Source organism: Manis javanica, chromosome 4, assembly GCF_040802235.1.
Source record: "Manis javanica isolate MJ-LG chromosome 4, MJ_LKY, whole genome shotgun sequence".
NCBI classification, from domain to species: domain Eukaryota; kingdom Metazoa; phylum Chordata; class Mammalia; order Pholidota; family Manidae; genus Manis; species Manis javanica.
This window is the reverse complement of record NC_133159.1, coordinates 15042968-15070920: the sequence shown is the minus strand read 5'-3', so window position 1 is coordinate 15070920 and position 27953 is coordinate 15042968. Positions and strand designations below refer to the sequence as shown.

Below are 27953 nucleotides of genomic sequence, written 5' to 3'. Positions count from 1 at the left end.
GTAGCTGCCGCAGCCTGGGTATTTAATCTCAGGCCCTCTACAAAAGAAGTTTGCCAACTCCTACCTAGACCATTTTCTTCATTTTACAGGTAAGAGAATTTTAGTCCACCCAGGTTAATATGACGCACCCCAAATCCCACAGCTATAGCAAGCGAGTAGCTACAGACTGAACTTGGACTCATGTTCTTCCTTCCACTTGCCAAACCAGAGCCTTCTCTTTGGTTGACTAGCTCTCTCTGCACCATCTTTTCTCCTGTCTCCCACCCTCACACCTATGAGCCCCCTCGCTCAGCATTCACAGACCATTACGACAACAGATGATGTCAAGTTCTTTTAGTAACTGACCAGCTACATCAGAGTCATCACAGGGCTGCCCTCCAGGAGCAGAGGAGGAGGGCTGCGTGGCACAGCGCTTCAAACTCCAGGTTGGCCAGAAATAACATCTTCATTTTTGTTTCTACACAGCTCTTCTTAGTAAGACTGTTGGCCAACAGAGTAGCAGCTGATTGTTGGAGGAGCCAGCCAATCATCTTGTCTAGTTTCAGATTCTTCAGGGCTAGAGTGTGTTCACCCCAGAGGCTTAAATGAAGCACATTAGCAGCTACCCGGGCAGATGGTCTCTGCAACAGGAAGGGAAGCTGAAGCTCAGAACGTCTACGTCAAGCATTTAGCCCACAAGCTGCTCTATTAATGAGTCCCTCCATGTGTCAGGTTCTTCCCATCTCTGGCCCCAACCAAACTCTCTTCTCTCTCCTTCCTACAATACGCTTCACTCACCTGACATTCTGGCTGCTGTCTACCCGTGCTCCAGGCTTTTGCATGTGCACAGGTTTGCCTGGGCCCACGAACTGCTTCCTGGACACTAGCACTGTCTGGTGAGAGGGGAGTTACGTCCCATCACTTAATAGCTGGTAGGAGCAAGGATCTCCCGTGACCAAGAGCACATGTGGTGCAGGGAGAGGTACGTAGTTTGAATCCTGGTCTGCCTCTGTGCTTTCCCCTAAGCATGCCACCTGAAGTGGACCTGCCACTCCAAAGAAGGCTTCAAGTAGGTTAGCCTTTATGTTCCTTTATATTAATTTCAAAGTGTCCAGATCTGTTCTCAGGAGAGGCTTCACATCAGTTTTTCATTAGAGCTCAGCAGTTTCTATAAGCTACATCTCTGTTAAATATTTCTCAAAAATGCATCTTTTTCCCTCTGAGTAACTTAAGCACCTAAGGCCAAGAAGAATCAAACTGCTAGATTTCTGACTGATTTGGTGGCTAATTTCCCTAAGCCTGTTGATACTAAAATCTATATAGTTCTCTTGTCTTTGGCCTTTATAAGACAGAGTTGCTGTCTATCCCACTAGTGCCAGCCCAAACGTGATGTTTCCTCTGAAATGTGAACTGAGGTTTCCATCCCCGCAAACCCTGCAGAGCCTGGGGTCAACCTCACCTTGCTGACGTCCCGCTGGAGCAGTGACCTCACCAGCTGTCTCATGTCTAGAGGCACTGACATGGGGAGCGCAGGCAGCTGAGCCTCTTGGTAACTGCGGCTTTCAAAGGGGGCCTTGCCCTGGCCATAGAAGGGATTGGGGAGCCCAAAGATCTCGTAGGCGAGTGCTCCCACTGCCCAGGCATCAGCCTTGCTGTAGTCAATCACCGCCTTGGGGCCAGGGCAGGCTGTGGACACCTGTTTGGAAAGCAATGTCTGAGCAGTCATGCTGCTGGCACTTCTAAGCCATTCATTCTCCTCCTGCATGACAACTGATGGGCTGATCTGAACTCTGTCCCAAGGAACCCAGAATTTGAGCAAGCTGTGGGGAAGACCCAGAAGAATTTGCTTAGGCTGCCTGCTTTGTGCTGACAAAAACTCACATCCTCTGGGTGGTTAGGGAAAAACAGATTAAAGCAAAGTGTGGGGAAGGGACTAGTGTCAAATTATGGCTCAGAAAAGATGGAGGCACCGGGTAAATAATGAGGCATCAGGCCTTGCCTAGTAGTCAGTGGGAACATGGTGGAACAGTCTGCTGATGGTGCCTGACACACTCAGCAGGACTCACCTCTGGAGCCATCAGGCAGCCGTTTCCACCACGATCCACATAGAAGCTGGTGAAAGGCAACTGCAGGCCAATGCGCTCATCTGCCAGGCAGCAACCAAAATCTGTGATCACCAACCAGGGGCAGCCATCTGGGGAAGGGACAGGCAGGTCAGTGACAGATTCTCCCCCTTCCCTCCAAGAGGCCCTCATGTGTCTCTACTAAAGCCACCATAAAGACGGGGGTGAAAAGGGGCTAACAGGGACTCGGCATTGGCCCAGGGGCACTGGCCAGCAAGGCCTGGATGGGTGCCCACTGACCAAAGGGCTGAATGGGAGGGCCAACTCCATGAATATGGAAATGCCTCTAGGAAATCAAAGCCCCAAGCAAAGAACTGATTAAAAGTTTGGCTCACTCTAAATCTAGTAATTAGATGTGTCCCCAAGGCCAAAGGAGCTGCTCGTGATTAACTCATCAAATGGTGCTTGACTCAAATGAACTCTCAGGGCATTACACCCCAGGAGTCTACACATGAAACCCCAACTCCAAACCTAAGAAACAGGTGCATTAAGGACTAGTTATTTGTAAAAGGATTCAGAGACTTCCTTTAAAAAGCTGGTTCCTTTCAAAACAGCAGCAGACTCAGACTCCAAGAAGGGACTAGCGGTTACCAAAGGGAGGGGTGGGGAAGGGCGGGTGGGGAGGGAGGGAGAAGGGGATTGAGGGGTATTACGATTGGTACACATGGTGAAGGGGGGGTCACGGGGAAGACAGTGTAGCACAGAGAAGACAAGTAGGGACTGTGGCATCTTACTACACTGATGGACAGTGACTGCAATGGGGTGTGGGGGGGACTTGATAATATGGGTGAATGTAGTAACCACAATGTTTTTCATGTAAAACCTTCATAAGAGTGTCTATCAATGATACCTTAATAAAAAAAAATTAAGTAAAAAAACAAAGCTAGTTCCTTTAGCAACTTAATTGCATATTATTTAAATCTTCTATTTCAAAATTTACCAGATATATGAATCTCCTTTACGGTATCCCAGGCAAGAGGCATCCAGCTTCTACTTAAGTGCTTTCAGTAATGGGGAACTCATTATGTCCAGAGGCAGCTGGGCCCACATTTGGATAACTGGCACTTCTGGAAAATTCTTAGGTTGAGCTAGTCTCTTACTTTATTCAAGAAAACTTCCACCACTGAGGTTTTTGTTCTGTAAGTGAGTGACAGGAAGGAACTTGGGGAGTGCTAACCATCATTCCCCAAACCCCGCAGAGAGAACCAAAGCCGCCATTTTGAAGGAGGGATTGCATACCTCTTATGTACAGAGTTAAATTAAGACACAGTTTATAATAGAAAAACCAAAAAAGACCCTAAGGGTCCTAAATGTTCCCAGACCTGGTCTGGTTGCCCCAGGTAGCTCTGAGGTTGCAGCAGGGTTCCTACCTGCATCCAACTCCACGAGAATGTTGTCAGATTTTAAGTCTCTGTGTGCAACGCCCTGTTGAACCAGATGGTCCACCCCTTCCAAGAGCTGCAAGGTCATCATGGTGGCGAGGCGGGGGCCTGGGGTGTTCACCCGCAGGTACTGGCGCAGGGTACAGGGGTAGCTGGTGGAGAGGGTGACAGGGCTTCTGGCTATGTGCACCAATGATCCCTAGCATCTTATTTACTAGGAGGATGATGGCCTTTCCTCTTCTGGAGCTTTATTTCTTTTTTGCCAAGTATCCTGTCTGTTCCTACCCACTCTCCTAAAATTAGGAACACAGAGCTGGGCTCCACATGCTGGAGGTAATGGAAAAGGTACTCATTTCCTTAAAACACCCATTATAGCATTGCTCGTGGGTACAGAGGGTGAGGAAGGAGGACTATTTTTATGTCTTAAAAAAAAGGCAACAGGAAAGGCAAGCGACAGAGAAGGGGTGATACTCAAAGGTACTAAAAGCACTAGGTGAAATGTGTCTTCTGAATAAAAGTGAGATTCTGTTTTCATGGAAAATCATCCTAACAGGAAACTGCTCTCTAGGGCACACTTACATCCTTGGCATGGCTTTATTCTACCAAAGGGTGAGGCTGCCCTCCCCTGCAACCCTGGGCTCAGGCATGTGGGGACAGCCCCTACATTCCAGGCCCTGCCACACCCTCACTTACTTCTTCATAACGAGGAAAAGCGTCCGCCTGTGGCCCAGGCCCTCGGGATGAAGACATGGGGGCAGCACAGCAGGATAGTCGGCCAGGGCTCCTGGCAGCAGTGGTACAGACGAGGTGAAGGCGCGGAAGACCCGGATGATATTGGGGTGAGGGGCCAGTTGCTTGGGACCTCTCTCGGGTTTTCTGTTTTAGCCAAATGGAACAGATGAATGAGACCAGTATCAGATATGACAGGTGGAAAGATAATCTAAGACCACAGTAAGTACCAATGTTCACTTATTCACCCATTTATCAAATATTTACTGTAGATCTGCTCTGTGTCAAGTGCAGAGCCTGGTGTTGGAGGAGAAAAAAATCCTATAAAGATGACCCATCACCTTTCATGATGCCACTAGTCCATCCTGTAGCCTGTCTATCCATCCTTCCATCCCATGTGGCAGAGACTCTGGAATAGGCTGCCTGGATGTGAATTCCAGGTCTGCCCCTGTAAGTCCTTGGCCAGGTTACCTGGCTTCTCAGGGCTCAATCCCAAATGCAAAAGGGGAATAAGTGGTAACACACTGCATAGGGTTGTTAATACCTGTAAAGGACCTAGAATCTCTGTGATTCCAAGTTCTAGCAAAACACTTGGCATGAGTGTGAGCTCAGTAAACCTTTGTTGAATAAACGAATGGACACAGATGCAGTTCACAGCAGAGATGTCACCTGCCCGCCAGCCGCCCCTCCTCCTCCGGGAGCCCGACACCCACAGCCCCGCTACACAGTGGCTGCCTGACTGCCTGCTGCAGATGGGCCGTGCCACTCAGGCAGAGCTGACTGCATGGAGGGTAGGCACCTGGCCCAAAGGCAACAAGCCTGCAGTCGCATCTGAGACCCAAGTGGCTGGTGGGAAAAGAGAAGGAGGGCCAGTTATATTCTTGAGTTTTAAAGTGTAACTATGGCAGTCAGCTGGAGGTGAAAGGGGGCCATGAGACCTGCCTGGGGCCATGGGAGTTAGAGGGGTGCAAGCCCAAGGTATGCAGGGATAGAGAAGCCGTGGGGCAAGACACGCCAGGTGTAAGAAGAGAATGGACATCAAGACAGAGGCATCAAGACAACACTGGGGGAACAAGACACCCACCCGTCCTCAGATATGCCTTGGTTCCCAGGCCTTGTAGATTCAGGCCTCGCGTGGCCTTCTACTGCTGTTTATCTGGAGTCCCCCCTGAGTAGGCCCCTGTTCATGCAATCAAAGGAGTTAAAGCATTGTTCCTAGGCCTCCAGGGCTAGTGGGAGAGTCAGGATCACAGTTCAAGGCTGTCAGTGCCACAGCGGGAAAGCTCTGCCTGCCCGTAACAGGAGCCCAGAGAAAGAGTATGGCTGTGCTGGGCAGATCGGTGGGTGTGCACAGGAGTATCCTGGAAGGGGACAGGAGGCTTTGGGGAGGGCAGCCCAAGTATACTAACCACATGCACAGAGGCAGTCACGGAGGAGCCTGGTGCATCTGGCTGGGGAGCAGTATGAATTCAGTATGGTGGAGTGGGTGTAAATGGGACAAGATCAGAAACGAGAGGGGAGAAGCGGCGAGAGGAACAGGTCATAAGGGCTGAGTGTGAGGTCCCTAGGAGAGCAAAGGCTAGGTAGACAGGCATCCGCAGGACCAGGGGAGGTGCTGCTCCTGAGACAGGAATTTGTCCTCAGTATTTTACAGACCTTCTTTCATATTCCCCCAGTCATATTTAACAGACATTTACTGAGCTACGGCACACAAAACATGAGAGCTCTGCCCTTGGGGAGCTAACAGGACAGCTGGAGGGACAATGAATAGACAAAGACATCTATGGACATCCATGATCTAAGGCCAGCTGGTCACGGCCAGTCTGGTAGGCAGGTGGGTGCTTACCTGCAAGCGACTGCTCCATACTCCCCCGCCAAGGCCACTCTGCTAGCTGGGACCAGCTCCTGGCTCATGGTGCTAAAGATGGCTTCACTGGAAGACCCCGCCTGGAACACACCAATAATGAGTCCAGGGTTACACAGACCCGAGCAAGTCCAGCCCTTTGTAATCTAGACCAGGACAGCTACTACCTAACTGGCTTTGATCTTCAATATAAGACAACCTCTCTGAAGTGGCAAGCCAAAACTAGTTTGTCCTGGGACAGAGGGCAGAGATGCCACCCATGCCAGCTTAGAGGATGCTTCCCACACTGCAGACTCTTGGCAACTCAGGCACCCAGGGCAGGAAGAGATGGCAAGATAACGAGTGCTTGGATGATTCTCTTGCCATGGATGCCTCTCACCACCAGCCTCCAAACTGACCACTGGGGCACTAAGGCTATCCTTGCAGGCTCCCTTCAGCAGACGGGCAGTGCCAGACAAAGCATAACGTGCCGAGTCACAGAACAGCCTCCCCCAACCCCAGTAAAAAGAAACAAACCAAGCCAAAGAGGAGAAAAAGCACCTTATTTTCCTCATTTCATTATGAATGTCCCTCAAGACCTGTGAAACCTAAGAACCCTGTAAGAATCAAGTGTTTTAGCTTTTGTGAGTGGCTGTCATGCCCCAACCCGGGGCAGTTTTGATGCTGAGACTGGATGTTCCTCAGGCAAAGGACTTGGCTACCTGTTAGCTATTAACCCAGCATAGGTGTGCAAAAGCCTGATAACCTTCATTCACAAACAAAACAAGAAACCGCATTCTTCAGTGTCCAGGATGAGCCGCTGTGGCTGTGTCCCACCTTAGCCCTGAAAAGCTCTGGGCAGGAGGAAGAACATCAAGTCTTAATTTTCTGAACCCACCTTTGTAATGGTAAGGTAAAGAAATTAATCTACATAGACAGAAATCTTCATTTTTGTTGGGGGAAAAAATACTCAACTTCCCTAAACCTCAAGTTCTCCAAGCACTGAGAGCCTCAGTGGGTGAGAAGTCTTTGATGGAGGTGAGGGTGAAGGGCGAGTTTAGAGGAAAGGAGAGTGGCCCCTCCTCTCCAGTGAGGCAGGTCAAGGGGAAGAGAGAGGATGGTGGTCCTGAAATTAGCTAACTGGATGCACTGACCGATCAGAAGCTGATGGTTTAGGCACTTGCTACTCTAAGTGAGGTTCAAAGACCAGCTGCGTGGGCATCACCTGGGAGCTTGTCAGGAAGGCAGAAGCAGGTCCCACCCCAGACAGCTGATCAGAACCCAGCTTTTAACCTGATCCCCAGGTGATTCGTGGACATTACAATTTGAGTCATGCTGCTTCAGACCCTCGTGTGTGAGCTTGAGAGAGCCTAACAATATAGGCACCTGTACTGCAGAGAATCTGCCTCTCTACTTCCTGGGGAAAGTGCCATCAGATCCCCCAAGACTGGCACTTTGAGAAATGCCCACTTTATAGATGAAAGGCCCCCTCCTTACCGAGATGTTCCACATCATCTTGATGGCTAAGGGAAAGACAGAGTCTCGTGGGGTCCGGTCCTCCTCTTCGTCCCGCGGAATGGTATCTGGGCCCCTCCCTGGAAGAAGCCTTAGGTTCTTTGCCACCTCGAGCTTCCGGGGCAACACAGGCATGGTGGCTTCGTACACAGCAGCACTGCAGCCCTTGCCCAGGGGCCGCCCTATCAGGTACTCCTCTAACTGGAAGCCCTGTGACCGTCCAGTGTCCAATGGGTCAGGCAGCAGCTTGTTTTTCTGGGTAAAAATTGACTGTGAGGAAAAACACATACACCATGAGCCAGAGAGCCTAGCAAAGCTCCAGCACAGGGAAATGAGAGCAGGGAGGTAAAGCAAGGCAAGGGCTTCCCGACAAGATCAAGAGCTAATAAAAATACCACCACATTGGGCTTTACTGCTCGTGCTGGGCTCAGCCATCCTGCCTTTCTCATTATTCAGAGTTATTTTTCTCAAACTCTGTACCTTCACTGCAGTCACAGAGACAGCCCAGCACAGAATACTGTGAATTAGTTAAGAGGTCAGAACTAAATTGTGCAGAGGGCACACCGTTCCTTTACTGCTTGTCAAGTTGCAGCACAAACTTGGGAGGTTTCTGATTATGGAGAAAGTTCTCTCCTGGTAAAGCGCCTGGCAGGCAGCTATTGGGTGCTTACCAGCCGTGGATGGGCCTGTGGCCAACAGGCCCTCCACCTGCAAATGACCTCCGGTTACTCTGAAAGGCAGCAGGGTGAGCTCAGGAGGCTCCAGAGCTGAGTCAGTAAGTCCTGTCTTCTGACTCCGCCTCTTAGTACTCTGATGGGCCCATGTCTTTCTTTCCAGAAAGGAACAGGGGTACAGATATTCTGATACAAATAGATGAAGTGCAGGTGTGTGGCGACACTGGGAAAGAGCCCATTTCCCTGCAATCCAGGTCCTTCTCCACTTCAGGCAGGTGACCTTATTTTTCCACTCCCCCAGGCTCCACCCTCCTCCTCAAATCCTGACCTGCTTGCTGATCACTCCTTTCTGTGGTCAGTCAACCACTTCTAGATGTTCCCACTTTTACAACATCCCTTTACCTGCTGCTGAGCCAGATGAAACCACACTGCATACATATGTCACTCTTCTGCTCAAAACCTAACCAACAGGTTACACATACCTTGCCTTGCTACTTCTTAAAAGTGGAAAGTGTTCCACCAGGCTGGCCTGTGCACTGTCCATACTTAGCTTTCATATGCTTCTCTCTGGACCTTTGCTCACACTCCTTCCCCCCACACACTGTATTGCTCGCCTGGCTCATCCCCACTTGACCATTAGGTCCCAACTTGAGCTCCTCCTTCCTTTATAACCAGACCTGACAACCCAGCCCAGAGCAACCTTTCCTTCTGGAGGATTCCTAAAATGCTTAGTATCTATAAGCTAATACATCTTGCAAGATTAACTTTTCACTTTTTAAAAAACGAAAGTCTATCTTGCCTTGCCAACTAGTTTCTAAACTAGTCTAAACCATGGAGCAGAAGCAATATTTTGTAGAGTAATCCTTTATCAATCATAGTTTTGAGAATGAGATGTATTTAACTTTTTATTTTGAAATACAGACTCACAGGGAGTTGTAAAAGAAATAGAAAATAGTACAGTGTGTCCTGCGTACCCTTCATCATTTCCTCCAATGGTGACAACTTACAAAGAAGTAGCACAATACTGAAACCAAGCAAGTGACGCTGACACACTATTGTTAACTGGACTAAGGACCTTACTCGGTTTGGCCATCTTTTTGACCTGCATTTATTCGCGCGCGCATGCGTGTGTGTGTGTGTGTGTCTCTGTGCAACTTTATCCCATGCTGACTTGCATTTATTCGTGTGTGTGTGTGTGTGTGTGTGTGTCTCTGTGCAACTTTATCCCATGCTGACCTGCATTTATTCGTGTGTGTGTGTGTGTGTGTGTGTGTGTGTGTGTGTGTGTGTGTCTCTGTGCAACTTTATCCCATGCTGACCTGCATTTATTCGTGTGTGTGTGTGTGTGTGTATGTGTGTAGCTCTGTGCAACTTTATCCCATGCACAGACTCATGCAATCACCACCACAATCAAGACACAGAATTGTTCCGTCTCTGCAAAGAACTCCTTCGTGCTACCTCTTTTAATGCCCCACCCCACCCTATTCTGGTCCCCTGGCAACCACTGGTCTGTTTTCCATCTCTCTATAGTTCTGTTATTTCAAGAATGTCATATAAATGGAATCATACAGCATGTAACCTTTTGGGACTAACTTTTTTCACTAAGCATAATGTCCTTGAGGTTCATTTAGGTTGTTACCTGTATTAATAGTTGACTTTACGAGAGTTTAACAATTCATCCACTAAAGGACGTTTGGGTGTTTTTTGAATATTTTGCTATTATGAACGATGCTGCTATAAACATTCCAGCACAGGGCTTAAAAATTATTTTTAAGAATTGTAGTAAAATATGCATAACATAAAGTTGACCATTTAAATAATTTTAAAGTATGCAGCTCAGTGGCATTAAGTATATTCACATGTTGTGCTACCATCACCACCATTCACTTCCAGAACATTTTTCTTCATGCAAACTGAAATTCAATACACTTTAAACAGTAACTCCCCAACCCTTCTTCTTCCAGTCCCTGGTAGCCACCATTCCACCTTCCATCTCTATGAATCTAACTAGATTAAGTAATTCATATGAGTAGAATCATACAGTATTTATCTTTGGTGACTGGCCTATTTCTCTGGGCATAATGTTTTCAAGTTTCATCCATGCATCCTAATTTCCTTCCTTTTTGAAAGCTGAATAATAGTCTACTATATGGACATACCACATTTTGTTTACCCATTCATCATCCATCAGTGGACAGTTGGGCTGCTTCCACCTTTTGACTACTGTGAATAATGCTGCTACGAACATAGGTGTGCAAACATCTGTTGGAGTCCCTGCTTTCCATTCTTTTGGCTATACACCCAGAAGTGGAGTTGCTGGATCATATAATTCCACTTTTAATTTTTGGGGGAAATGCCATACATGTTCCAAAGCAGCTACTCAGCTATAGGTTTTTGTGTGCACATAAGTCTACATTTCTCTAGGTAAATGCCCAAGACTGCAATGTCTGGGTCAAATGATTAAATGCATGTTTAGTTCTGTAAGAAACTGCTATTTTCCAGAGTGGTTGTACTATTTTATATGCTCACCAGCAGTCCAGTTACTCTGCATTTGGTATCATCACTATGTTTTATTTTGGCTGTTCTGATAAGTATGCAGTGATATCAATGTTTTTAATTTGCATTTCCCTAATGGCTAGTGATGCTGAACATCTTTTCCTATGCTTATTTGGCATCTTATCTCCTCTTGGTAAAATATATATTCATGTCTTTAGCCTACTTTATTATAACTTTTTTTTCCCCACATGTCTTCTGCTAAAGGGAGCAGCCACTATTACTCCAGTCTGACAACATATGTAATTTTAGCATTAGACTTGCCAGATCTGGTGATTTTTTTCAAAAGAAGTCAAACACCTGCATTTTAAAAATTAACTGACAACTACTTAAAAATTTTAAGACTCAGGAGGGCAAAGTGTGAGAAAAGAGTCTGTAGATGGTGAGTGAGGAGAATCATGCTGCTCAGTTTTAAAAGCCTCTTTAATTTTATGCAGGATTTGTCAAGTTTCCCACCCTTGGCTTCTGTCAGTTAAGCCACAGCAAAAGACAAGGACAGCGGCTGGAGACTAGGCCAGATGTCACCTGTTGCCCCAAACTGGCCAGAGTGGAAACATGAGACACTCTGGTGACAAGCGACGAGAACTGGGCTGGAAACCAGGAAACAAGGAAGAAATGCTTGGCCCTTAACCAAGTGTCCTTAGGCAACCAAGTGTCCTCACTCCATCTTCTACTGCCTCAGCCCTAAGATGTAAAATGCAGGGGCTCTACTAACTCAGAGTGGTTCCAAGCCCTAGGAAGGAGACTCATCTCCCCAGAAAAAGTGCGAATTCTGCCAGCAGACGGCCTTCAGTCGTGAGCTAATGTGCGAATTTTGTACTTGCCAGTCTTAATTGCAGAGCCAATTCCTTAAAATAAACCTTCTTTTTATAAACACATCCTATTGGCTCTGTTTCTCTGGAAAATCCTGACTATACAGATTTTGGTTGAGTAGAAACAAGTCTCTGAGCTATTTTAAACATTTAAAAACTCTAAGAAGCCCTACATATCCAGACATTCCTGATGACTCTACACAGGTTAACTTAAAACCATTAAGTCTGATGTTTTCTCCTGCTGTTCAGTTGTCACTTGGGCTCCAGCAATTTCACTAACTGTTTGGCCACACTGTACGAGATTCAGACTCTCGGCACTGTCCTTTACTAGCTATGTGGCTTCCACCAAGTTACTTCACCTCTCTGAATATGTTCCGCAGGCATAAAATGGGGATGACAACTATTTCAGGCATAGAAGTGTTATGATTTGTCCCTAAGTTTTAGAAAATTTACAAAGCCATCAGCCACACTGCAACAGGAGCTGTAATTAGCAGCCCATCTTCCAAAACATGCTGTTTGAGGGAAAACGGTAAAACAAGTATGAGATGTTGGTCCCATATCAGATCAGTATCACTGCAAATGAGCCTTGGTGATTTCCAAGGAATTTCCGCCTCGGACCCAGGACCCCGCCCCCAGCCACGCCCCCCAAGTCTCCCGCCCCGCTCCCGGTCAGGGCTGACCTGGATCTCCTGACAAGCCGAGGCTGCCCGCCTGCCCTCTGCCTGCTTCTCCTCGATGAGGCCCAGCCCCAGCCCGAAGGCCAGAAAGACGGCCCGGCCTCCAGGGCCTAAGCCGCCCCGGGCCCGCACCACGAACTGCCGCTGGAGCCGCGCCGCCAGCCCGGCCACCGACTGGCGGAAGAAGCGGTAGCGCTCGGGGAGCCCGAGCCCGAGCTTGCGCGGCTCCGCGCCGGGCCCCGCGGCCTGGCCCGGGCGCTCTCCGCGGCACCAGCCCGCCGCGGGGCCCGGCCGCTCAGGCCGCCCCCAGCCGTAGGCCGGGCCCGGCTTGGCCGTGAAGCGCAGCAACAGCGCCCGACCCAGCTGCAGGCCCCGGCCCAGAGCCTGTCGCACCGCCATGGTGGCGCCGCGACCAAGGAACCCAGCCGCCGCCGGCGTCGGAGACGCCGGACTCAACAAACTTCGGGGGAGGAGCCTCTGCGCAGGCGCGGGCGCCGGTGGGCGGGGCCCACTCCCTGGCGGTCCTGTGGCTGCCCGCGCGGGGCGCTGTGAGCGCAGCTGCGCGGTGGGCAGTTTCTTGCTCTTGAGCTTTGGACCCTGGGTCGGAGGTGGATTGCGTGTCCGGGAGGTCCTGAGTGTGAACATCACTGGCCCTGGGAAAAATGGAGAACCTGTGAAGGGAAACTAATATTTATTGAGTATCACCCACCGTGCTGGATTCTCTACATCTGTTTATTTTCCCAAGACAGGAATGTCACTTTTATTGGTAAGGAAACTGAAGTTTAGGAAGGGCAGCGACTGAGGTCGCACGCAGTGTCAGAGCCGAGGCCAAAATCCACGTTGCCTTGATTGTTATGTCTTTGTCGCCCCCTCCTTCCATGCCCTGAGGCATCTCTCTACAAAACCCACAGCCCCTTCTGGTTCTTAGGACCACAAGAGAAATCTCACTCCCAAGGCCAGATTTTTCAGATGAGTGAACTGAGGATCCCGACGTGGAGCGACTTGCCCAAATTCACATAGTATGTTAGTGGCAGTATCTTGCTACCCAAACCCGCTGTTAGGAATGACTGATAAAGGAATTTATATTGGGTGATTTTTTTTTCTTTTTCCTGCCTTTTTTTTTAATGGAAAATTTCAAACATGCACAGTAGTAGAATAGTATATAAAACTCCATGTACCCATTATCCACCTTCAACAATTATCAACAAATGACCATTATTTTATTCTTCTATACCTTCCTACTATCCCCATTACTTTAAAGCAGATCCCAGACATAGTTATACATATTTCAGTATCTATCTCTAAGAGAAAAGAACTCTTTACAAAAAATGAATATTGTTCTCACCTTGAAAAAGATTAACTCCATAGTATCATTTACAATCCAGGCAATATTCACATTTCCCCGTTGTTTTGTTTTGTTTTCCAAATTGGGATCCAAAGATGCTCTACATAATTTATTTGGTCATGAGCTATTCTTTTACAAGAGACTAAGCCATCTCTGAGCTAACTAAGGAGATATATTTTGTGCTGCTGCCATTAAAAAAATATATTCCTGTAGACTGACTGCAATGGGGTGTGTGGGGGGGGATTTGATCATATAGGTGAATGTAGTAACCACAATGTTACTCACGTGAAACCTGAACGTAAGATTGTACATCAATGATACCTTAACAAATAAATAAATAATTTAAAATAAATAAATGAATTGGCTATTACAAGACCAGAAAAAAAGAAAAAAAATGTTCCTGTGATCATGAGTTTCCATTCCTTACCCCTAAGCCTGGTTGTGGGTAACAGGCCCTGGAAGATATGTGGAATATTTTTGTGGATGTGGCCATGAATCTCTGTGTGTGAGTGGGTGCGCTCAGGACAAGGAGACTTTCATTTGTCCTGAGACCCGTCTCACTGTTGCTTGAGTAGAGAGACACAGCCTAACCCATTTATTTCAGGGCTTATTTGGGTCCTTCAGCACAGCCCTGGTTCTATGCTGTGGAGTAAGTGGGAACAACAGGCCAGCAGATAAAAATAAGACAACTGCAAAAGGATCCATCTTTGAATTTGGTGAATTTAAATATATTGAAACTAATATATATTTAAATGAGGACTTGGTGATTTCACTTCTGGCTATAGACCCACAGAAACGCATACATAATTTCCCCAGGAATGTTCATAGCAGCATGATTCCACACAGCGTAAAACCAGGAACAGTTCAAACGGCCATCTATACTAGACAGCATCAATTGTGGTATAGTCACTCAATGGGATGCAAAACAGCCATGAGTGTCTACAACTATATGTAACAACATGGATACATTTTATAAATACATATATATATATACTGATCAGTTAAAGGAGGCAAACATAAAAAGAAATACCATGTGATTCTACATGGATCCACCGTAAAGTTCAAAGGCAGACAAAATATGTATGTTAGAAAGCAGGATAGCAGTTGCTCTTTGGAGGGTAGTTACTAGAGGAGGATTTGGGAGGTTTTGGGGTGCAGGTGATGTTGTTTCTTGATCAGGGTATGTTCATGGGATGAAAATTCACAGCTGTACACTTTGATTTGTGAAATTTTCTGTGTAATATTTCAATAAACATTTTACATAAAAATATTTTTAACATAAATCAGTAACTCATTCATGGTCTCAATATTTTTTGAAAAATGAACTTATTTTGAATAGTGCGCTAAAGTTCACAGTTTACTGAATTGTCTTGGAATTTAATGGTTTCAAACAAAAAATACATTTGAATAATGAGCTTCGTTGTACCATAAACCTTGAGTTGAACTCTGCTCTCAGCGTATTTCTAAAGTGTCTTCACTGTGATTCTCCTGATGATGGAGAGGCGAAAAAGGCAGGACATGGGGAGAGAGACAGAGGCAAGGCACAAGCAAAAGGTTTCACATCCCTTTCTTCCTTTAAAGACAAAGTCAGGGGACATGTAGGCGGTAGCTGCTGTTGGAGGGAATCTTCAGTCATGAAGGGTTCTGGGTCTGCAGCTTGCTTGTTCAAGGCGTGGATCCCTGGCTACGGTCGGGTAGCCAACTGTTTCAGCAGTGTGTGTCTGTGTGTCTGTGTTCTGCTCTCTCTTGGGAGAAATTGCAGGGCCCTTGTGGTCCCCAAACATTTATTTGGGAGATACATAAATAGACAAATAGATGACTTTCTTTTCAACTTACTTATAGAACCCATAGAAATCGGATTTAATTCCTTTAATTCCTTGATTGAGCTCAGAGAATTTTAAATTACACTTGAAATGCACCATTGAAATTGTTTTTTACAGAAAGATAAGGCAGAGAAGGTGGGAGAGACTTCACGCTCTTGTGACCACGGGCACACCTAGGGAAACAGTTGGGGCAAAGGTCTCATTTAAAGTTTAAATTTCATCTGCTGTGTGTCATCATTACAGCTCTTTAATGTTTACTGGGAAGGAACAAGAGGTTCTCTGCAATATTTAATGGTTTAACTACAAGGATTTTCTTTACTCTCCTAGGAATGCCACCTTATACCAGGAGGCTTGTGATGACTGCAGCTATTTAAGATGCGTTCACTAGAGGGACGCTGTACTGGTGTTGTTGAGTTACAGAGTGCATTTGTCATCAGCCTTTGTATTTGTACTCTGAAGCTGCAAATAAAATCGCAGGACCTCTGATAACTTAGCTTACCCACCTGCAGAAATGACATCTCCAGACTGATGTTAATTAACCCTGTAGGCTGTGCAGTTTCTTTGTCATCAGAGAGCATTGGCCTAGCTCACTTCCCCTTCTGTTGAGCATTGAAGTTGCTTCTGACAGGTCTGAACCAAGCACAGTGCAAAGCTTGATTCTTCAGCAGACCTCTGTAAGAAGAGGGCAAGCGAGGGGACTTCTAAACAGAGAGGCTTCAGCAGTGCTTGCAGGGTGCCCAGGTTCTCTATTCTCAGGGCAGATAACAGCCTTATTGTGGTGGGGTGCAGGGGCTGCCTCTCTCAGGGATCATGGCCCTGATTCTGTTCATCCCCGTCTGTTCTCTGTAGAAGGAAAAGTCTTCCCATGGTGGCACCAAGTCTCAGGTCGCAGGGGATGGTTCTGAGCTTCTCCTGTTTCATCTTCCATCTCTGCAGTGCTATCCCAAGAAAGTGAAGTCGGGGATATGGTATACGGTTTTCTGCTGAGGTGTCTGTTTATACTGCAGATTAATATTCTATATGAGTCTCATTCATTCCTGGAACATTTATTAAATGTCAGTGACGTATCAGGCAGGCATTGATATGCTCAGCCACAAGAGTTGGAGAATGGAATGCATCTGGTGTACAGGATGCTCTGTGGGCATCCTTCTTTCATTCTTGCACCCTTTCCCTTACATAATATTCCTAAGAAGCATCATTTCACCTTCCCCCAAAGGACATGGGGGAAATAAAGCTGATGCTAATGTAAAAATGGGAAAAGACAAGACTTCAAGAAGAGAGCTGTGGAGGGCGAGTTGACCTTTCCTTCTGGATGGTGTCCTTTGGCACCATTTCAGTGCTCTTTGTCTCCTCCTGGCAGGAGACAGACACATTTCCCCAGAGCAGCAGCATCCTTTATCCACAGACCATTTCAGAAATGCTATCTCTGTGCAGAGGTGAAAGGAATTTTTGCTAAAGCTGTTGACAGAGCAAAGCTGCTGCCAGATCAAAATCCAGCTACTTGAAACTGTTGGGCTGTAGTTTTTGGAGGATAGAATCAGACACTGTTGGGCAGAGAGTGAGATTTCACTGGGTAGAAGTCTTTCTGTTTTGCCCAGGGAAGATGGATGGAAATGGGGTGGTGATGGATTAGGAAGATGTGCTGTTGAGACATTCAGACAGTCTGTGGTTTATGCAGTCCAATATATTTGCTTCCCTGCAGTGATTATTCAAAGTACACACATGGCTCTGTCACCTGCTGTTTAAAGCCCTTTACAGGCTCTTTGCCCTTGCCCTGTGCCCTCAGGATAAATCCCAACCTCCTTAGCCTGGCACAGAAGGCCCTTCACTATTGGTCTTAATGTCTTTCTCTTGCTGTCTTCCTTCCTTGCCCTTCACGGTCCAGAAATACTGAATTACCTGCAGTTGTCCGAAGCATTATGCTGATCCCTCTGTCTTGACTTACCTCTTTGAAAAAAATCGCCATTCATACTTGAGGTCACCTCCTCCAGGAAGGCTCCTTTGATCCTTCCTAGAGTGGGCTAGGAGCTCCTTCTCTGTCTCCCCCTCTCAACTATGAGTTCTGTAAGGACAGAGATTGTGATTTTTAACCTTAGATCATCCAGCACAGGGCCAGCTGGATCTCCAGCCCTTGTTCGAGAACCATCTGGAAACAAGCCCTCAGTGGGCAGGTTAGCTCTCAAGGTGAAGAGGAGGGGAAGCAGCTGAGCTATCCTTTCAAACTCCCAGTCACATGACTCACTCCTCCTTCCCACCCCCAACAGAGTCAGCTACTGCATTTGCTCTCCAGAATTTACACTACATTATTGCTAAGTGAATTTCCTTTTGATGGCTTCTTTTTATGCCACTTTCATTTTGCTTTAGAGTAAAAGCCCTTTAAATAAAAGTAATATGAATACATGTTTTAAAAAACACTAACAGTGTATAATATATAGACAGGCTCATCATGAAAAATCAACACCCCTGTTCCAACTCACTCTAAGCCCAGAGGCAACAATACTTTACTGTTATAACTATTTCTTCTATAGTTTCCTTCAGATCTCTAATATCTCCTGATTTGACAGAAGAAGCCATTTAAGGCACACAGCTGACCATGACACCCGTACCCCTGCCTGAAACTGATAGCTGTCCTTTGGAATAAGGTCAACCCTTAGCCATGCCTGCTTCCTCTGACATTCCAGCTACCCCTACCAATCTTTTTCTTTTCACGTGCATTCAAATTTTACATCTTTAGATGCCCCCTGGTTTCTATTCCTTTGTGTAATTTCTTCTCCTTGACTGTGGGCTGGACCTTAGAGGCTTGCTTCTGAGGAATAGAATCTGGCAGAAATGATGGGATGTTACCTTTGTGGTTAGGTTACAAAAAGACTCTGGCTCCTGTCTTGCTTCTTTGGAGGGAAGCCAGCTGCTGTGTTGTAAACTGCCCTGTGGAGAGCCCAGGTGGAAAGGAACTGAATAGTAACAGCAACAGCCCATGGGAACCGAATCCTGCCAACAGGCACATGAGTGAGCTTTGAAGTGGATCCTTCTCCAGTCAAGCCTTTGGATGAGACTGAAGCCCTGGCCGACACTCTAACTGCAGCTTCTACAAGACCTTGAGCCATAACCCAGCTCTGCCCAGATTCCTGACCAGCAGACACTGAAACAATGCATTTTTGTTGTCCTAAGCGGCTACATTTTGGCTTCATTTGTTACACAGCAATAGACACTGAATAAACTAATGCAATCATTATGCCATATTTTTTCTGTTCAGTCATAGTGATTTTAGTTTCTCCCCCTGTAAAGTCCCCTTATCATACATGACATTACAGACTGTTTCTGTGCTCAGCTAAGCATATATGAAATATTACATGTGTGTGAGACTTATTAGGCCATTCCATTTTTTAAATTCTTCAACAGTATTTTCTGGTTTCATTTCTGACATATGTGCCCAAAGTACCCCTCCTGGCTGTCAGTAACAGTTGTGCCCTCCTTCCTGCCAAAAGGAAATCCTAAAGAATCTTGTAGTTTACATAAACAATTAGCACCTGCCAGCAAGAGCAGCAGAAATATCCATGCTTCTGTTTATTTCCATGGGAATCTGGCCCTCAGCTTTAGGGGCCTAAAAACACAGAGAGCTCTGAACAATAGAACATGTGCTGCTCTGAAATCACAGGCCCTCAGAACAGTGGGACTGAAAAATGAAATTTCTCTTATTTTAAACAAACATCCCAGTTTCTCTCCAGCCACGTGAATGTTGCTCTTCCAAGCAGACACTGTTCAAATAATTTCTAGAATCTTTCTTTGAGAACTGGCTTTCCCAGTGTTTCCATGACACACAAGAACACTGGGCATAGTCCTTTAGGCAGTCCTCATTCTTTGTGCCCCCAATCCCCATTCCCTAACTAACTGGGTGCCCCTCCCTGGGCCCGGGCTGGAGCAGGTCCTCCTCAGCATTGCCTTGCCCATTCTTAGGCAAGCTCTATTCCTGCTGTTTGCTCCCTGAGCACTTTCTTCCCCTTGGGTGACACTCGTCCTAAAGTACTGCCATCATTTAGAACTCATTTTCCCACTGGGAAACTGAGGGCTCCATGAGGACTGGGATCTCATCTGTTTTATACACTGCAGTGTCCCCAGAGTCTGGTCCCAGCCCTAGAACACAGTAGGCACTCAATAAATCATTGTTAAAGGAATGAATAGATTGGGTGTAAAAGACTGTCGCCTCTTTGTAAAAAATCAAATCCAGCTTCAATGGACCAAAATTTGTCACCTTTAATCAAAGTAACAGTGACATTTATCAAGAGCTTACTGAGGGTCTGACACTGGGCATATATTATTTCATTTGATCTGCACAATTCTGTTAGGGCAGTGTTGCGTATTTTGCTGGGTTCTTGTCCCCACCACAGCAAAGATTTGAAGGGCAGAGATGCAGTAGTAGTGAGGCAGAGTAAAATTTTATTTAGAGTTACGCACTTGGAAGGTGCGGGCGGCCTCAGAGAGAGGAGTGCTCTAAAAGGTTGAAGAGACAAAGTTAAGGCTCCGCACTTAGAAAGCGCTGGCAGCCTCAGAGAGAAGTGCGCTGAAGGTTGAGATGAAGTTTTATTAAAGGTACGCACTTAGAAAGTGCGGGCGACCTCAGAGAGAGGAATGCGCCTACGGGTTTAGGGTTTGGGGTTTTATAGGCGATTGATGATTTTCAGGAAAGCGACAAAAGGCTAGGTGCAGACCTGCCAAATGGTCCCAGAATGCTCGTCTTCGTCAAGACATTAAGTTTCTTCTTTTAAACCTAACACAGGAAATTTACTGCTGTGATCCCTTTCCAGTCAAGACTGTCTGCCCTGCCTCCAAGGTGGGCTGAGTTGTCTGTTTGATTAAAATGCAATCTTAGCTTTAAGATAGAATTCTTCCTGAATAAGTCGGCCCTTTTAGCAGGTGCTAATTCTTACAATGAAATCATAGGCTATGCAGAGATACTTTTCTTTATCTGGGGAGTATTAGACATGCTAGGTCAAGTTGCTCTTGGCCTTCTGCGCTTTAATGGACTAACGCATTAACTCTGAGTCTTTTGTGGCTTTCTCGTTTCAACTGGTTAACTCTTTGAGTCCGTTCTAGTGGGCTTTACTGGCCTTATTCTCTTCGTACCCCACTCATATCTATTTTCCTGCCTAACAATTCTATGAGATGGATGGAACCATCCCCATTTGACAGATGAGAAAATTGAGTCTCAGCATAATAAAACTATTTGCCCAAAGCCACACAGTCTGGAGGATGCCCAACTCCAAAGTTCAAACCTTTTTACCATTGTGCTGTACTGTTTTTCCCTATCAAATAAAAAAAATTGTTTTGGAAATTTAAAAAAATTCAGATATATAGAAAGAAAAATATCACTAATCTGAATTCTCATTAAGCAGAATTTTAACTGATGTTAATGTTAGGGTATTTCCAGCTTTTTTTTTCTTTTTTCATCCCCCTTTATTGAGAATATTCAGAAAAATATGCTGAAGACCCCAATAGTCATTTCTAAAGAAACGCAGAGTGGAGTTTTGTGACATGTTGTGCAGCAACATTGGAATTACTTTTGTCTCCCAAGATGTCAGCAGGTAGGTCTGGGTGTGTTGTGCAAAAGCCAGTCTTAGCAGACAGCAGGGCCTGCAGATGCTCCGGATCTGAGTGGAAAGGACTCCAGGGAAGGGGTGACTTACCTGTCCTCTTCCTGTGCCTCCAGAAACATGCTTGTCTCGGAAAGGGGAAACCTGGGCTTTATTCTTGCCCCAGCCACCGAGGCTGGGCCCAAGGCTACCTCCTCCAGGAGGATACCAGAGCGGTCAGCCCCCGTAGAGGGCAGCCTGGCTCCTTCCCCTCAGTCCTCACCTTCCTGAGTGTCTGTGTGTGTGTGCGTGTGTGAGAGAGTTTGATAGTCACTGCACCAATGAAACAGTCCCCTCCCTGACGCTCCTCACACCCCAGAAGGTGGCATGGCCCACTGTGCCACCTTGGTACCTGCCTGGATGACAGTGTGTATTTCTGTGCATTAGACCTACTTACACCTCTCTTTTCATCCCAGACCGTGAGTTCCTCAAGGGCAGAAACTGTTTCTTATACATTTTTCTCTCTTCAGTGTTTGCCATATAAAAGACACTCAGGTAAATAAAAGCAGCCAGACATCAGCTTTGGGAGAATAGAAAAAAACACTTGGAATCAGACAGACCTGTTTCAAATTTCAGCTGTGCCACATATTAGGTGTGTGACTTTGGACAAATGACTTAACCTTTCTGAGCTTTGATTTGCCCATTGGTAAAATGAGGGTAATATGCTCTTAGCTTAATGAGTGAGGACTAAATGGGTTCATATACGTTAAACACCTTAACACCTGGCAGAAAGCATGCACTTTTTCTAGGCCACAGTAGAAGTTACAGGACCCAGACTCTGGTCTGAGCTTTGCCACAGTTTTTGAGCAAATATCTCAACCTCTCTGATGCCCAGCACCTCATTCGTGAGTAGGAGGAGATAACGCACTTCATGGAGTTGCTGAGTGCTTTAAATTTAACAAAAAACAATCCATGCAGGGGTATTTGATATACAGTACTTTTTTTTTCTATAGTTAGAAAAAAATGGCTCAGAGAAAAGATCCTCAGAGAAGCATTTGTTCCACTGTCTAGAAAAACTCATGCCTCCCTATTTATACTTTGGACTCTCCCTAACACCCATGGGTGCTCAGGTTTATACTGAGCCCAAACCAGACAACAGCCCAAAGCAGTGGGGCCTCCCATCTGGAGACTGCAGGGGCAAGAAGCCTAAAATCTCAGTTCTCTGCACTGAAGAGTACACAGTTCCAAGATGCCCATCTCCTCTCCCAGCAGAAAGTGCCCAGGTCTTTCTGTAAAGACAAATCACCCTGTCCCCCTAAGAGCTGTGAGCAACGATAGAGACACAGAGCAAAACGGGCTCCCTCGAGCCAGGACATCCTGAATTGTCTATAACAGAAAAAACGGTTGCTCAGAACAGGTTAGAACCTCAGGAAGGCCAATGGCGAAGCCATCCAGACTTGGTAAGAATTTTAAAGAGGTTGTGCAGGAAGGAAAGGAAGCGATGGGGTGCGCTTGTCCCAGGGAGGACAAGGTAGAGTGCAAGGAGGGCCTTTGGCCCAGGCTGGAGTGAAACCCTTTATCACTTCAGCAGATTTTCCACATGGTGCTTGAGTGTAATTTGGGAAAGTCATCTCTGCTCAGCCCGTGTAGGGTTGGGGCCCACTAGGCAGATGTCCCCAGGTCTGGGGGGGCATCCTCATGAAGATCTCAGGGCAGCTGTGCCCTCAAGCATGTGGGAACCCAAGCTCTCCCAGGCCGAGTGCTCTCCGACCTTCACTGGATCTTCTGCAGGTCCTCGGGCCCAAAGGAGACAGGCAGCAGCTCCTGGACCGTCCTGACGACGTACGAGCCGTCCGGCTTGGTCATGTAGACAGCCCAGTTGGTGCCGAACTGGAAAAGAGGCAAAGCCAGCATGAGGGAGGCAGTGTGGCCGAGGGGTGGGACTTACCTGGGTCTGAGTCTGGCTCTACCTCTTGCTAATGGTCCTCTATGTGCCTCAGTTTTCTCTTCTGTACAATGGGGATGATGATAATCATACCCGCCCCTAGAGCTCGAGGGAGGAGCCAATGAAAGATTGCATGTTAAGCAGTTACACAGTGCTTGGCACATGGTTAATGGGAAATAAATGCTCTGTTCAGTGATTAAGGACTCACCCAGGGCTTTATAAGAACAAAAGCTAACCCTCCAGCTGTGATGATGAATAACTGATATACGCGTCCCTCACAGCAGCTGTTTACTCCTCACAACCACAGAGGTTGCATGCCTGTCTCTATAAACACCAGATACCACACACCCATGATTTCATCATCTTCCCTTTGAGGTAAGTGCTACTATTATACCCCTTTTACTGATGAGGAGACTGAGGCTTAGCAGGGTAGAGTCAGCCAAGCAGAATTTTAGCTTAAATCTGTCTCCCCATCTGTCTCTGACACAAGCAGGAGCTATATTTGCTTGCTGTGTGACCTTGGACAAAGGATTAAATTCTTTGGGTCTCAGTGTCTTGATCCGTGAAATGGTTTTAGAGACAGAAGAACGTATTAGACAGGAGGTAGGTGGAGAGTTAAATCTACTGTGGTGTAATGGAGAGACTTCTAGAGTTGGTGTCAATAGACCAGGGCTCTACTGGGCCTGGTGTTATGAGAATTGGAGGTGGTGTGTGTAAAGGGCCTGCATGCAGAGTCTGGTACATAGCAGCAGACACTCAGTTAACAGAAGCCATTCCTACTGGCCACTAGTAGTTGCTAATGCCCACTCAGGTTTGCACCCTGCTGTTTTTCCATGCTTCTGCTTGACTGACCAAGTTATTACCAGGCACAGTAAGTCTCTGGCTTTCTTAAAATTAATGTTTAAGAAAGGAATTTTTCTGCTTGGCAGGCTCTGCCTGAGGATTTAGATGATAGATGAGTAGAGGCCAGTTTAATTGCCAGGTCCCTGGTCCCCAGGCTTTGTCTCCTATTATTTACATTTTGGTTTGTTTCACTGTCCCTCCTTTAGCTCGTTCATTCACCTTCTCTCTAAACTGTTTGGAGAAAACAGCACTGAGCAACTGGAACAAGTACACGGTGCTGGGCGGCCTTTTCTTCCCTAAAGTGAGATGAAGATCATACTGTGAATTCAGTGCCTCTATGGTAGCATTTTTCATCTGGATTTGGGACATGAATTCTGCTAATTGTGTCTGCTTTGCAGTTCTGGCAAGAAGCAGAAGGAAGATGGAGATGTTTGTATGTTCAGCAGATACTTGAAAACCCCAAGACACAAAAGCAAAGCTGAAACAACCTCCCTTTGCCATGTGCTTAAACAACTAACTCCAAGAGCAGAAGCCCCCCAGGAATAAGCAGGCCCTACTCATCAAAGCATCATTATGTCTCCTCCATGGCTGAAGATAATTGGTCCCATTTATAGAACCATAAAAGGCGGGGGGGCGGCATAAGGAGCGTGGGCTCTGCAGTGAGTGGGCCCTGGCTCCGAATGCTGGTCACCACCGGCAGGATGGCTGTCATCCCAGCAGGTCAGTTCCCTTCTCTGAGAATGGGGATAATGGCCCACACGTATCCTCACAGGCTGATGATGTCATATCAAAGCTCAAGAGCCTGTGGGATTTCCCAAGCTGGGGGCTTTAACTTCTGGGGCTCTGGAGGGCACAGACCTCTTTGAGAGTCCAAAAAAGTGACCGATACCCCCTTCCCTAAATGTACACACACACAGAAAAACTTCCCCTGAACCTGGATTAAGAACTCATTGAATCCACCCTTTTGTTTTTAGAGTTGAAGAAACTGAGGCTTTCCATCAAGATGATCTTTGTAAAAAGTATAACAGATCCCTAAGTCCCTTCTTAGAAACATCTAGTGGCTTTCCTTTATTTTTTATTTCCCCAATTTTTAAAAAAAGTGGTAAAATTTGTATAAATTTACCACTGTAACCGTTTTTTAAGGGTACAATCCCATTCCCTTTATTCTCGGACTAAAGGCCCATAAGGCCCCATCTTGTCACTCTTTCCCCGCATTCGCCAAGTTCTAACCTCTTTGGCCTTCTTGCGACTTGTCAGGCTCACTAAGTGTAAGGGCATTGAGCTTGCTGCTCCCTCCACCCGGAAATTTCCTCCTCTGGACCTTTGTCTGACTCTTCTTTCCTCATTATTTATATCTCTGCTCAAATATCATCTTCAGAGAGAACGTTCCTGGCTATCTAAAGCAGGGGTTGGCAAACTTTTTCCTGTGAAGCACCAGAGAGTAAACATTTGGGCTCTATGGCCATATGGCCTTTGTTGTAACTGCTCAACTCTGCTGCTGTAAGGCCGAAGCAGCTGTAGACATACAGGAAGGAATGGGCATGACTGCATGCCGATAAAACTTTATTTTAAAAAGCCAGCGGAGGACTGGATTTGCTGTCCATCTGCCTTTGTTTACCGACCTCTGACCCTGATCTGGGGTATGCCTGCTGCCCCTTCTATCACTGTTGAGTCTTCTGCATTCTTTTCTCTATAGCCCTTATCATTCTCAAAAATTCAACTGATTTTGCTCCCTGCTCATCGTGTCCTGTGCCAGACTTTAAACTCTGTGAAGCCCTTGTCTTCTGCTGCTATCTCTCCAGAGCTAGCTCAGTGCCTCAGACAGAGTAGACACTCACTCAGTAAGTATTTGTTGAATGAAAGAATAATTTCCAGGGATTCACGGAAGCATGAGAAGGCCTTAGAAGTCAGCCAACACAGCAGACTGGACAGTTGTGTCTCCTGGCTGGCAGCTCAGCCTGGGAAAGGAAGGCATCCGGTTTACATTCCAGAAAGAAAGAGAGGCTGCTTACCTCTCTCATGACTTGCCGGCAGGCCCCACATGGTGAGATAAAATCATCTTGTAAGTCACTGGGGAAGGAGAGAATCAAACAGGGATCAGTCTCTCCTGAGGCATGAGGATAATCACTAAGATTCAGGCCCTGAATTCCTGCCTAGCCCCAGATTAAGTCAAATATTATCACCCAATTCCTGATTCGCAGATACACTGTGTCCCTGAGGCTAGGAAGAAGTGCTTGGCAGCTTTCCACACTTCCAAGAGGCAAGGCCGTGGGCAGGGGCATTGTTTTCATTAGTGCGTTCAATAGGCTTGTGAGCACTCATTGTCTGTCTTCTAGACTCCAGGGACACCAAGGTTAAGGAAAATTTGTCTCTGGCTTTCAAGACATTGTTCTGCTCAGTGGATAAATAGAATACTAGGCAAGTTATCATTTTAAGCAAAATGCTTTAAGAACACATAGTAAGAAGGGGGACAATCCCTGCCTGTGGAGTGAGGGAGAATATTTTATGGAGGATGTTGCATTTGGCCCAGTCCTTGGAGGCAATGTAGTCCTAAGTCACCATTAGTGAGCATCAAGATCTCCACCAGGTACTTGATATACATCATTTCAATTAATTATCAGTAAAATCTGATGTCAGAATGACCATTTACCTGTGAGAAACCAGGTTCAGTGAGATGAAATAACAGAGGTGCTATTTTGAAGCCCCCATTTATTCTGTGTTGCAGGAAATAGTGTGTGCAAAGGTCCTGAGGCATGAAAGAATAAGACATGTGTGAGTCAAGGAGAAAAACAAGCTCCTTGCATCTGAGGAAATTTGGAGAAGAGATGCTTACAGCCAAGGGTTTGCCTCTGAGAATTTAGACACCTACAGGCCGTCCTCCAGCTCTGAGCAGGATGAACGATGGGGTTTAAACAAGGTGAATTTAACCATAAGAACCTCAAGTCTGCTGCAGTGCCAGAGGTTAAGCCAATCACCACCATCATCCTTGCTCTCCTAGACCCAAAGCTCTGTGGTTTCTCTGGAGGAGCACAGGATTAAACTTTGTATCTTGGTCAGCTCCTCCTTTGACTAACTATGTGTGACTTTTGACCAAGTCCTTTTAACCTATCCAACGCTTATTTTTTTTGCCTGTAAAATGTGGGGAATAACAGGTACGGATACTAGAGGATAAAAATGAGATAAGGTGTGTGAATGGCTTTGTGAACTTTAGAGCTCTATACACATATTGTTATTGCCTGTGTTAATTACTGGCACTTACTCTTTCAGATATAAGCTCTGTCATAGTTTTAGTTATCATATATAGTTTCATTACTTCCTATGTGATCTATGTGCTATTTTGCAATTAAATTATTGTATATTAATAGTGATTATCATGTTATTTAATATGTGCCTAGAATGTGTCATCTTGCAAAGCACTTACATGTATTATCTCATTTTGATCAACCAACACTTACTGAGCACCTACTATGTGCCAGGAACTGTCAGGGCCAGGGTGAACAAAACAGATACAGTTCATTGTACTGGGGAGTTTCTGACCAGTAAGAGGAGCCAGACAACCCACCCACCCACCATGTATCAAGTGGAGGTAGAGACAGATGTTAGGAACTGCATAAAGCAGCTGAGTGGAGAGAGTGATGGGGTGCTATAACTCCCTCTTGTATGTGGGGGTTCAGTCAAAGAAAGGTCCTGCTGTGGAGAGGTGGATCCTCTCTGAGCACACTTCCAGCCTCAGAACCAAAGCCCAAGGGAGCATGAAGAGGTGGGGACTCCTACCCAGGATGCGAACTGGGCCAAATTAACCCTTACGATTACCAGGTGACAGGTGTTACAGCCAGTGCCTCTCAAAAGCTCTTTGGAGGCTGGACTCTGTTATTTTTCACTTCATTCCCCACACGTTGACCAGAGCTTGCTCTATGCCAGGCAGGCATGGGAAAGGAGCAACAAAGACCAGTCAGGGAATCCCTGCCTCCAGGGACCTTAGCATCTGGAAGGGGAGATAAAGTCTGCATGCCTGTACATGCTGTAACACAGGCAGACTGTTGTTAAGACCATGGGAGAGGTGCTCGGGGTGAAATCCAGTCTCCCTTCCATGCCTTGCAATCATACAGGTATGATCTGGCCCCTGCCAAGCTCACCACTTCC

General features: G+C 46.4%; 2 protein-coding genes across 3 annotated transcripts in view; both read right to left on the bottom strand.

The window, feature by feature from the left end:
- Positions 1-318: 318 nt before the first annotated feature.
- On the bottom strand, positions 319-12686 carry PINK1 (PTEN induced kinase 1). Its single transcript, XM_036999555.2, has 8 exons — positions 12291-12686; positions 7554-7841; positions 6060-6160; positions 4178-4360; positions 3473-3636; positions 2046-2173; positions 1439-1675; positions 319-620 (listed from the first exon to the last, which is right to left on the bottom strand). Exons 1-8 carry the CDS (start codon positions 12684-12686, stop codon positions 363-365), a joined length of 1755 nt encoding a protein of 584 aa, XP_036855450.2. The 3' UTR covers positions 319-362.
- Positions 12687-13728: 1042 nt separating this feature from the next.
- Positions 13729-27953, bottom strand: part of CDA (cytidine deaminase) — a 28649-nt gene continuing 14424 nt past the window's right edge. Inside the window, exons 3-5 of one of the 2 annotated variants that reach the window (XM_017662764.3) lie at positions 25823-25880; positions 22794-22912; positions 13729-17517 (exon numbers count right to left, since the gene is read on the bottom strand). In XM_017662764.3, the coding sequence (XP_017518253.1) occupies positions 22796-22912; positions 25823-25880 (175 nt within the window). In that variant the 3' untranslated portion in view covers positions 13729-17517; positions 22794-22795. The other variant, XM_017662762.3, reaches the window with a different exon arrangement.

Bases quoted from the DNA above. Each gene is read 5' to 3' on its own strand.
- PINK1 (XM_036999555.2), bottom strand. From the start codon at position 12,686: ATGGCGGTGCGACAGGCTCTGGGCCGGGGCCTGCAGCTGGGTCGGGCG. The intron at 7,842-12,290 runs GTCAGCCCTGAC...TTTTCCTCACAG, and splicing joins CGGCTTGTCAGGAGATCCAG to TCAATTTTTACCCAGAAAAA. The intron at 2,174-3,472 runs GTAGGAACCCTG...TCCCTTCCCCAG, and splicing joins TCTCGTGGAGTTGGATGCAG to ATGGCTGCCCCTGGTTGGTG.